The sequence below is a fragment of the Cebus imitator genome, unplaced genomic scaffold (assembly GCF_001604975.1).
Source record: "Cebus imitator isolate Cc_AM_T3 unplaced genomic scaffold, Cebus_imitator-1.0 Scaffold140, whole genome shotgun sequence".
Taxonomy (NCBI): domain Eukaryota; kingdom Metazoa; phylum Chordata; class Mammalia; order Primates; family Cebidae; genus Cebus; species Cebus imitator.
Window position 1 is genome coordinate 1,599,046 of NW_016107455.1, and position 11,397 is coordinate 1,610,442.

Below are 11,397 nucleotides of genomic sequence, written 5' to 3' on the forward strand. Positions count from 1 at the left end.
TATTTAGGAGAGACAGGGTTTCACCATCTTGGCCTGGTCTCGAACTCCTGACCTTAGGTGATCCGCCCCCCTTGACCTCCCAAAGTGCTAGCATTACAGGCATGAGGCACTGTGCCCAGCTCCATGTGTCAAATACTTTTGAGCTTTGATAATACAAAAATATGCAAATGACCCAGTATCTGACTTATAGGTTAGTGGGGGAGATAGGTAATAAAATAAGTACAGTAAAAAGATAAGAGCCACCATGGGTAAGTACAGGGTGCTATGGTATGCGTGCAAGGAGCACCTACCATGGTCTGAGGGGGTGGAGTCAGGGAAGCTTCCCAGAAGAAGTGACATTTAAGCTGAGACCTGAAGAATGAGTAGGAATTAGTTAGGTAGAGAGATGAAGGAAAAGTGTTCCAGGTAAAGGAAACAGCATGTGCAAAAGCCTAAAAACCAAAGGGAGCATGGGCATGTCAGCTTAACTGTGAGCAGTGTGCAAGGCAGGGACTTGGGAAGAGACAGGGCTGAAGAGGAATGCAAGGTTGGCTCATTTAAGGTCTCACTAGCAATCTGAATTGCAGACTTTATTCTAAGAATCATACAAACTGAATTAAAAAGCAAATAGTTTGTAAAAAAAAATACCATAAAGTGTTAATATTCATAATACATCAAAAGGGTACACAAACTGAAAAGAAGAATAGCTCATAAAAAGGAAATATGATTGAAGTGAGGGTTGCACAACTCTGTAAGTTAACTAAAAATAACTGGATTGTATACCTACTAAAACAGGTACATTTCAGAGTTTATAGATTATACATCAAAAAATATATCTTTTCAAAAACTTTAATGTAAATGCCTAATAAGCATTTGAAAAAAATACCTGACCTAACAATAAAATACAAATCAAACCAACTAAGTACTACTGTTTATCCTAAAAAAATAGTAGTGATTAAAATAAAAATGAAATGAGGCTGGACACATTGGCATACGCTTATAATCCCAGCTACTCAGAAGGCTAAAGAGGGAGGACTGCTTGAGCCCAGGAGTTCAAGACTAGCCTGGGAAATAACAAGACACCAACTCAAAAATAAAAATGAAATGAGAATATCCACTGTCAATTAGGTTAGGAAAAATGAGCATTCTTATACTATGCTAGTTGGAATAAACATTAATTGGAATAATCTTTCTAGAAAGTATAAATATATAACAGAAGTCTTAAAATTATTTATTCCTTATAATCAAGTAATTGCATTTCTTGAAATCGTAATAAATGTTCCCAATTGAGTCAAATATTTATAGCCAGTGATGCTTATTGTAATATAATTCATAATAGAAAAGAAAGTGCTGGATGTGGTGACTCACATCTGTAATCCCAGCATGTTGGGAGGCCGTGGTAAGAGGATTGCTTGAACCCAGGAGTTTGAGACCAGCCTGGGCAACAGGATGAGACTCCATTTCTCCAAAATATAAAATAATTAGCTGGGCATGGTGGTACATGTCTATGGTCCCAGCTTTTTGGGAAGCTAAGATGGAAAGATCACTTGAGCCTAGGAGGTCAAGGCTTCAGTAAGCTGTGATTGCACCACTATACTCAAGCCTGGGCAACAGAGTGAGACCCTGTCTCAAACAAACAAACAAACAAAAAACCAGGGGTGGGGTGGTGGTTAGAAAAAACAAATGCCAATCAATAATGGAATGGTTAGAATGAGTTAAAACTACTGAATGCATCAGGGTGCAGTGGCTCATGTCTGTAATCTCAGTCAGGCATGGTGGTGCACTCCTGTAATCCCAGCTACTTGGCAGGCTGAGAAGGGAGAATGGCTTGAACCCAGGAGACAAAGGTTGCAGCGAGCTGAGATTGTGCCACTACCCTCCAGTCTGGACAACAGACTGAGACTATGACTCAAAAAACAAAGCAAAACAAACAAGCAAACAAACAAAAACTACTGAATGCAGTCATTTAAAATGATATGGCAATACATCTGTGATATATACCAAATTTCTAAAAAAAGGATATAAAATTATATATATAGAAGCACTTCAGCTTTATAAAATAAATGGCACATATCTTTTTTTTTTTTTGTCTTTTCTGTACTTCTCTGTATTTCTGGACTTCCTATAATAGTCATTTCTGGAGTTTATGAAAATTTCTAAAGCTGTCTTCAAAAAATTCAAAAGCATCACTTTTTTTTCTCCTTTATAGAAATCAATTTCATATCTGCCTTGGCTTTATTTTCTCTACTGAGGGAGAGAGTTGTGCCATATTTAATACACATGTACATATAACTCAATATTTATTTAGCATCAAGAAATAAAGATATATATGTAAATGGATTTACCAATTAATTAAAATATGAATCTTAAATGTCAAAATTTTGGTGAAACTTAGAAGCGCATCTAAAAATACACCACACTCAATTCTGACTGCTTAAATCAAGATTTAAAACAAGAGTAAGCCTTCTTATGATAATTCAGAATCATCAATAGGAACATATAATAGTAGCTCTCAGGAGCTACTGGGTCCTAGAGGGCTATCTGTCCTTATATTAAGTAGGCAAGAATTGCTCAATTTTTTTCTTATGCCAGCTACGTGTGGTTTTTTTTTTTTTTTTTCCTCTTCCCTTGTGGTGAAACCAACAGCCATCCTCTCCCAGCACCATAGGGAGCCTGCCTTTAGCAGCACCTGTAATTTTCCATTCCCCTTTTGCTGTTGGTAATCTAAGAATAAGGAACCTAAATATCCACATTAATAAGATTTATGTATACATGAAGAGTTGATAGGCTTCAAACAAAGCTATCGCCTAAAATGATTTGCACAAACTTAAATGATTCTGTTTTAGGTAGTCAAGGTTGCAATACATACGAGCTCCAGAGAGAGTGAGTTCTTGATTGTGCCTCATGTCTTGCACCTTTACTCAACTGGCAGTCAAGTCTGAGGATCGGAAACTGCATATGCTGTTTCTCTTATCACAACATGGAAAGAGATATAAACCAGCAGCCAAGGAACTTAGTTCTATGCAGTTATTACATCCACATATTGCCACTTTTGGCCAAGTCTTTAAACTGTGGTACCTGTCCTGCATAACTTTTGGGGTTGCTTGAGAATTAAATTAGATCACAAACACACACATACACCAAAAACCACTCTGAAAAGCATAGGGCACTACAGAAAACTAAAATATTATTATTGTATTATACTGTGTTTATTTAACCCTGGACCAATATAGGTATCAATTCAGAAAATTCACAGCAGACTGGGGGTTGGTGGGAGAATAGGGAGGAGATGATGGTGAAAGGGTACAAAGTTTCCATTAGACAGGAGGAGTAAGTTAACAAGAGTTATCGTACAATATAGTTCCTGTAGTCAATCATAATGTAGTGTACATTTTGTGGCCGGTCACAGTGGCTCATGCCTATAATCCCAATTCTTTAGGAGGCTGAAACAGGAGCATCCCTTGAAGCCAGGAGTTCAAGGCCAGCCTGGGCAGCAAGTCCCCAAGTAAGTCCTCATCTCTACAAAGAAAAAAAATTAAAATTAGCTGGCCAGTTCCAGCTACTCAGGAGGCTGAGGTAGGAGGATCACTTGAGCCCAGGAGCTTGAGGCTGCAGTGAGCTATGATTGTGCCACTGCACTCCAGCCTGTGCTATAGTGAGACCCCATCTTAAAAAAGAAAGGGCCACTCCTGTAATCCCAGCACTTTGGGAAGCTGAGGCGGGCAGATCATGACGTCAAGAGATCATGACCATCCTGGCCAACATGGTGAAATCCCGTCTCTACTAAAAAATACAAAAATTAGCTGGGCGTGATGGCTCGTGCCTGTAGTCCCAGCTACTTGGGAGGCTGAGGCAGTAGAATCCTTTAAACCCAGGCAGAGATTGCAGTGAGCCAAGATGGCACCACTGCACTCTAGCCTGGCAACAGAGAGAGACTCAGTAGAAGGGAAGGGAAGGGAAGGGAACAGAAGGGAAGGGGAAAGGGAAGAGGGAAGGGAAGGGGGAAAGGAAGAGGGAAGGGAAGGGGGAAGGGAAGGGAAAAGGAAAAGGAAGAGGGAAGGGTAGAGGGAAGGGGAAGGGAAGGGAAAAGGGAAAGGGAAGGGAAGGAAAGGAAAGGAAAAAGGAAGAAAATTACTAAGAGAGTAGATTTTAAATGTTTTCACCACAAAAAAAGCTAACTAGGTGAAGTGATATGTTAATTAGCCTGACTTAATTATTCCATAATGTACACATGTATCAAAGCATCATGTTGTATACCATAAATATGTGTTGTCCATTAACGATACATTTTTTTAAATAAAAAAGAAGTTTTAAAAAAGAAAATTCATACCAGAAAGAATAGAAAGAGACAGAGATGATTCTTTCATTGCCCTCTATTAATCAGGAAACGCCTATAATCTAGGAGGAACAATATCTATCCTGAGTTGACATCTCTGATCCCTCCCCTCCTAAATCTAATCAGTGCCCAAGTCTTTTCCACAACCCTTCACATCTGTCTCCTTCTTTCCATTACCACTTCAAAATCCCAGTTTGGGCATTTATTATCTCACACTTGGGCTTCTAGAACAACCTCTCACTGGCTCTACTTATGGCTCTCTTTTTCAAAGCTCTCTGATATCTTTGATATCTACTAGGTCAATTTTCTTAAAATAGGCCAGGTGTGGTGGCTCATCCCTGTAGTCCCAGCACTTTAGAAGGCCAGGAATTCAAGACTAGCCCGGGCAACATGGTGAAACTCCATCTCTACAAAAAAATACAAAAATTACCAGGCTTGATGCCTATAGTCCCAGATACTGGGGAGGCTGAAGTGGGAGGATCACTTGAGCCTGAAAGGCAGAGGTTGCAGTGAGCCAAGATTGTGCTACTGCACTCCAGCCTAAGTGACAGAGTGAGACCCAATCTAAAATAGAAAATAATAAAAAAAATTCTTAAAATGCCACTGTGATCATATCTACTCAAAACCTCAGCAGATTCTCCATTACCTTCTCCATCACGTTCAAACTCCAAACTCCCAAGCTCAGTAGTCCCCGTGCAGCCCTAGCTGCCTCCTCACCTTTATCTCTTACTATTCTCCCTAACAAATCCTTCCTCAAACTGATCCATTTAATTCCTTCAGATATGCCCTGTACTCTTTTGCCTCTAAGTTTTAAAGTACACAATTTCTCCTGACCTGCAATACTCTCTTCTTCACAGCTTCTATTTTGGCCTATAGAAATTCAATCCATTCTTCAAGAACTAGTTTGAGAACCACCTAGTAGGCATACTTCTCCTTGATCACCCATGAGAAAAAGATTTGATTCTAAAGTTAGACACATCTGGGTTTGAATTACAACTCCAATCACCTACTGGCTGAGTGACACTGGGCATATTCCTTAATAACTCTTTGCCTCAGCTTCTTCATCTATAAGATGGGGATAAGAGCAACTTCCTTGAGGCATATTGTGAAAAAAGTAAATGAATTAGTTCATGGAAAGCACTTAATATGATGCCTGGCATAGATGAGGACCCAAGAAATATTAGATATTGTTATTACTCTTATTATTTATTAACATTGCCATTAGTGAACTTATCTTAATCTGAACTCAGATAATACTTATGGCCATTACAAACTCTTCACATACCTACAGTATCATTCCCCTCATTCTTCTTTTCCACCCTCTTACCTCATGTTTGTGCTTCCTCCAATGCTCCAGCCCCCCAGATTGCATGATCCTGATGAACAGGTCAATTTCTTATACATCTTGGTATCTACAATGGTCACTCACACCTAGCATATTGTTTAATGCCTAATGAAACAACACTAAAGAGCTGGCAGTATTAAAATGCCCTGCGTTCTATAGTGAAAAAGTATTAACAGCATGCTTAAAGTGATTAATTTAAAAATGCAAATTTCCAGCCTCACAAAATTAAATCTCTTCTTTCATGGTTCTTTAGGTTCTTTTTGCTCTCTATTTTAAAACAAACAATCCAACCTATTTATGCAGCATGAGATGCAACAGCAAAATATATGGAGGTCAGACAGCAGCCAAATACTAGAGTACAAGGACCTCTAGACAACTCAGCTGAACAGAACTCTAGATGAAGTCCAATAGGAAGACAATTTGAAGGGAAAGGTAAGCAGCTTATCAGTTATGCTAACGATGCTGATTGGTACACCAACCTTCGGATTCCTTTGCATACTGGGCCAAGTATAAACAACTGAAATAACCAGTGAAGTTGATATAGAAATATTAGTCATTTTGCTCAACAACTGAGGCTATTACACAATCAATTTAATTACCTATGTCAAAAGTGACTATTAACATACCTCAAGATTCTAAAGTAACTCAAGTTTTGGCTAATGAGTCATAGCAAGTGTACAAAGTCTTATTGTATACTAATCATTCACTTCAAGTAAATTAGTATGATGACAACTTGATATACATATGTTGTTATCATAGCATAAACTGTTTTCAAAAATGCCTAAGAAAAATAATGTTACTATAGTACTGATTTCTAGTTTATTTCCATGACTTTACTAACTTTCAATTGATTTCTTCAAAATTAGGCCTAGTAAGCACAAACCAAAGAGTTTACTAGTGGAGTGACTTAAGAAGATTTGATGGTATGTTAATGACTTTCCAAAAACTAGCATAAAGTACTACACATAAGACTAAATTATATTAAATTTTTATCCCTATGATACTTATCTTCGGAGGACCCTAAAATGTTTTGCCGGCTTTGAAGCACAAAATCTTAGACTTAGAAATAGTATTAGAAAAGTCTTAGAAATAGTCCCCTACTGCAGGAATTCTTTATACTGCTTCCCAGGCAAAATGTTCTCCAGCCTTTGCTTGAATATTTCCAGCAATGTGCACTCACTATTTTGCAAGGCAGTGCACTCCACTGTTACAAATTCTTCCTTACAATCACTGGAAATCTGCCTTCCTCAACCAAGGATCTCAGTTCTATTCTCTGAAACAACACGAGATTATCTTAACCTTTGAAATACAATCACTTATTGAATTAAGATAGAGCTGTCAGTTTGTTCACACAAAATGCAATGAAAGCACAGAAAAGAAGAAACCACAACCATACACAACAAAATTCTGAAATTCAGGAAACTATACTGAAATCACAAGCCAGCAAATTTCAGGATATCAAAGCTCACACTTCAGTTAACATACAAATATTAAGAGTAACCTGATTTTTTTTTTAAGTGGAAACTGGTAGAGTGTTTACTAAATACCTTTTTTTTGCAACTTGATACTACTAAATCCATCAATACAGTTATTAAAATTACAGTTCTGTAGGAAGTTCAAGGTGGTTTTTCCAGTTGCTTGCATTTTTCATTCAGTCTATTTCTCTCTAAAACATCTGGATGTTTGTTTTTCAAAGCCCATTTGCCCCACTGGTGCAATATGTTGTTTTTAAAAATAAATATTTTCAAAAACGAAGCCTAAGAGAATGGAGTGTAAAAGAGTGGGGGTGGGGCGAGGAGATAAGGCAAAGACGGGCCCAGCGGGGAAAGGCTGGCTACTGTGTATTTTCCTTCTGGGAGCATGCTTTACTGGCATAGGCATCCGAGGTAACGAGCCATACAAACACGACTAAGAACAAGAATGATCATGAGCAATGAGTATAAAGCATAAATATCTGTAAGACGGAAATATTTTGGCACTGATCACCAAGCAGTACCAGATGCTTCGGGACCTCACAGAGGAAAGGTAAGAGATCCAAGAAACAGAGATCAATGCCACCCTTTGGGGTGAGGGGGAGGAGGGAGAAACCAAGGAGTAACTACCGTTGGGCAGTTCAAAGCCTGAACAGTACGGGGCACAAGAAAGCCAGCAAGTGACTAGGGGAAGGCGCACCCTGGCGAATCCGAAGAAGGGTGTGCAGTGTGCAAATACTGAACGGGTCCATGAAATGGTATGGGTAAGAGATGTGGGTGTGGGTAAGGGGCAACGCAGGAGGCTCACGGTCCCCTCCCTGCAGCAAAGCAACAGAGGGTAAAAGAAGGGGGAGGGTGAAAAGCAAGAATGACTCATTACCAGAAGGAAGTGCTCAAGCCATAGGGAGGCATGCCGCAGGGGATTTCAGGGCGAGGATTGTGAGGAGCTAGGTGCTCAGGGTGATGGGGGCAAAAATCAACGTCTCATAGTTCCTGCTGCTCGTCTTTAAGATGAAGGTGTGGGGGGTTCGCGGCAGCAGAGTGCCAAGGCCTGGGAAGCGGCGCAGCGCGTGCGCAGTGGGGTTCGGCGGGACCCGCTGAGGCAAAGCGGAGCCGCAGTGACAGAAGCAAGCGGAGCGGCCGCCAGGAAGGACTCACCGAGGCGCAGGGGCTGGAGGTGGTGCTGGGGGTAGGTGACCGCTGGACCGTGACCAAAGCCATCTAGGCGCTGCTGGGTTGTTCCGGGCAGGGCATTCTTGTCCTGAGTGTGGGGGGCGGGAGGGTGACGGAGCCGGGATGGGGAAAGGGGTGCGGGATGGGGGTGAAGGGAACGGGGAGGAGGAGGAGGCCGCGGGAACGGCTGCAGACTCCGCACCCACCACCAGACTCTCGCCGACTGACGCGCGGAACGGGCGGCGGGCGGGCGGTTCGGCAGCTGCGGGGCACAATGAGCGCTCCCAGTGCGCAGGCGCCACCTGTCAGCTACCGCCTCTCCCCTCAGCGCGCGCCGCCGCCTAGCCGTAACCCTTCAGTTGCCGGAAGCCGGTCGAGTGCGTGCGCCTCGTACCGCCGCCCCCTCTTGGGTTGCCTCCTTCGCGCTGGAAACGCGCGGTTTGCCCGCGCAGGGTGCTGTGGAGTGGGGTGGGGGAAGGGGCCAAGGGGAGCCAGCCGGGTGAGGGGTCCCAGGGCGAGGGGGGCCGCTGGAGTCCTCACTCCTCAGAGACAACCATCTTCTGAGGTGGGGCGGCGCAGAGCTTAACCAACCTTAGAAAAAAGCAGCTGAGGTGAAAATCCTGAAGCAAACTGGTGGGAACGGGCTCCGCGGGGTTTCAAACCCTCTCACTGGGCGCGGACAGGACTGGGGTAGACCAGTTTGCCCCCTTCGCCCCGGTTATCGGTGGCTTTTTCTGAACTTTACCACCCTTCCGTCCATGTTTTATGATGAGACTTCTGGAAAGAAAACCATTTTCCGTTTGATACCCTGGAAAGGTTAGTGGTACCCTCATGCTTCCTTCTATTGCCTGTCTAAAGACTCATTCATTATTCCTGAGGAAAGAGAAGCTGAGTGCGCCTGGGAGTCCGAGGAAGCTGGGCTCGCTGACTTGTGAGGGTCCAGCCTTCTATTGACCTCCCACTTGCCTCCTGCTGTGAAGACAGTCTCTTAATTAAACAGGCTTTGCTCGTTAAGCGTTCTGCTCCTTCGTGTCTAAATGTCATTATTTCACAGACCTATGTAAAAATGTGGATTAAAAGATATTTCAAGGGAATGATTTTCTCAGAGGTAAACTGTCAGCAGAACATGAGCCAAGAATGTAATGGAAAATCAAGATTAAAATGGGAAAAAAATCACACAATGCAAATACCACTGATTACTTACACAAAGAAAGAGGGTTGACAAAGCTTTTTCTCAGTCTGAGTGGAGGAGCTGGTAAATACCACCGTACATATCAAAGCTGTAGAAAACACACACACTCGAGAGTTTGCAGTTATTAAAACCCACCCCCTCCTGTTTATCACTCAAACACCCTTGGATCTCGTTGCTCCTTTTAAACTGACAGGGCTGTCATGAGCTCTTTCTGGCTGCTGTACGGTTAAATGCCACAAGAGTCCTCTGTGCTGAGCCTTTGTTCTCTCCCTGGGGCCCTGTGGTTGAAATAATTAGCAGGGAGGTTCCATCAAGAATCAGACACTGAGGGTCCCTGTACTGTACAGTCCTATATGGAGTGTACTGCAGGGAAGCCAGCTGGTAGGCTTTTGCCCCCTGGTGGTGATCAGGGGTGCCTGTGAGACAAAATTAAACAAAGATGGATGGTTCACAGATTAAACAATCTGACTGTGTTTTTTCCAGAGCTCCGTAGTAAACAGGAAAAGAAAAGGCAAGGTTCAGAAGTAAGAACTTTGAACCAATGCATGGGAGACCAAACAGGAAACTAGACACATAGCCAAGAAATACACATAGCCGGAAGCTGAATGAACTCAAATAAATGAAATATATGTGGTTTATGAACCAAAATATCATTCTAGAAAAAGTAATATTCAAATCCGTAGGTCTTCTTACTGACTCAGGGACGACAGCACTGATTATCTACTTATTCATGGTAACATGCTCTTAAGAAATTCTTTCGGAAGATGAAAGGCTTAAGCCCATTAACCTTGCAGTGAGAAAGAGCTCTACCATAGGAATCAGAAGACCTGGTTTCTAGTCCCAGCTCTAAAACCTTATGTAAATGGCTTGAACTTTTTGAGCTTTAATTCCTTTATCTCTACAATGGAACCCTAACTCACAGGATTCTTGAGATAATGTATGGTAAAGTGGAGTATAAACTGTAAAGCTTTCTATGTAATTAAGATAACTTTTTTTTTTTTTTTTGAGACGGAGTATCGCTCTTGTTACCCAAGCTGGAGTGCAATGTTGCGATCTCAGCTTACTGCAACCTCCGCCTCCCGGGTTCAAGCGATTCTACTGTCTCAGCCTCCCAAGTAGCTGGGATTACAGACGTGCACCACCACACCCGGCTAAATTTATTTGACACAGAATTTCCCTCTTCTTGCCCAGGCTGGAGTGCGATGGCGTGATTTCTGCTCACCACAACCTCCGCCTCCGAGTTCAAGCGATTTTCTTGCCTCAGCCTCCCGAGTAGACATACGCCACCACGTTTGTATTTTTAGTAGAGACAGGGTTTCTTCATTTTGGTCAGGCTGGTCTTGAACTCCTGACCTCAGGTGATCCACACTACTCCGCCACCCAAAGTACTGGGATTACAGCTGTGAGCCACCGAGCCCGGCCTACTTCGCCTACTATTAACACAAAGAATGACAGCCAGCGAAGTAAAAGAAGTAGGCCAGATGTGGTGGCTCACATTTGTAATTCCAGCACTTTGGGAGGCCGAGGTGGGTGAATCACGAGGTCAAGAGATGGAGACCATCCTGGCCAACATGGTGAAACTCTGTCTCTACTAAAAATACAAAAATTAGCCAGGTGTGGTGTTGCGCATCTGTAATCCCAGCTACTCGGGAAGCTGAGGCAAGAGAATCCCTTGAACCCAGGAGGCGGAGGTTGCCGTGAGCCAAGATCGCACCACTGCCCTCCAGCCTGGCAACAGAGCTAGATTCCATCTAAAAAAAAAAAAAAAAAAAATTGTAGGAGAAGTAGATTAGCGGTCAAGACATGTTTCATCTTTAGGTAAGTGTAAAACATTTTTGTTCCACATATCTAAGGTGATAAAATTCTGATCAAAATTGAATTCACATGGTTTGTATCAGGA

General features: G+C 42.4%; 1 protein-coding gene across 3 annotated transcripts in view; it reads right to left on the reverse strand.

Annotated features, from left to right (window-relative positions):
* Positions 1-8,576, reverse strand: part of SSH2 (slingshot protein phosphatase 2) — a 302,028-nt gene extending 293,452 nt beyond the window's left edge. For 2 of the 3 annotated variants that reach the window (XM_017542163.2, XM_017542162.2), the window contains exon 1: positions 8,291-8,528. In XM_017542163.2, coding sequence (XP_017397652.1) covers positions 8,291-8,353 — 63 coding nt within the window. In that variant the 5' untranslated portion in view covers positions 8,354-8,528. Of the gene's footprint in view, positions 1-8,290 lie in introns of all 3 variants that reach the window. The other variant, XM_017542165.2, reaches the window with a different exon arrangement.
* Positions 8,577-11,397: the final 2,821 nt, after the last annotated feature.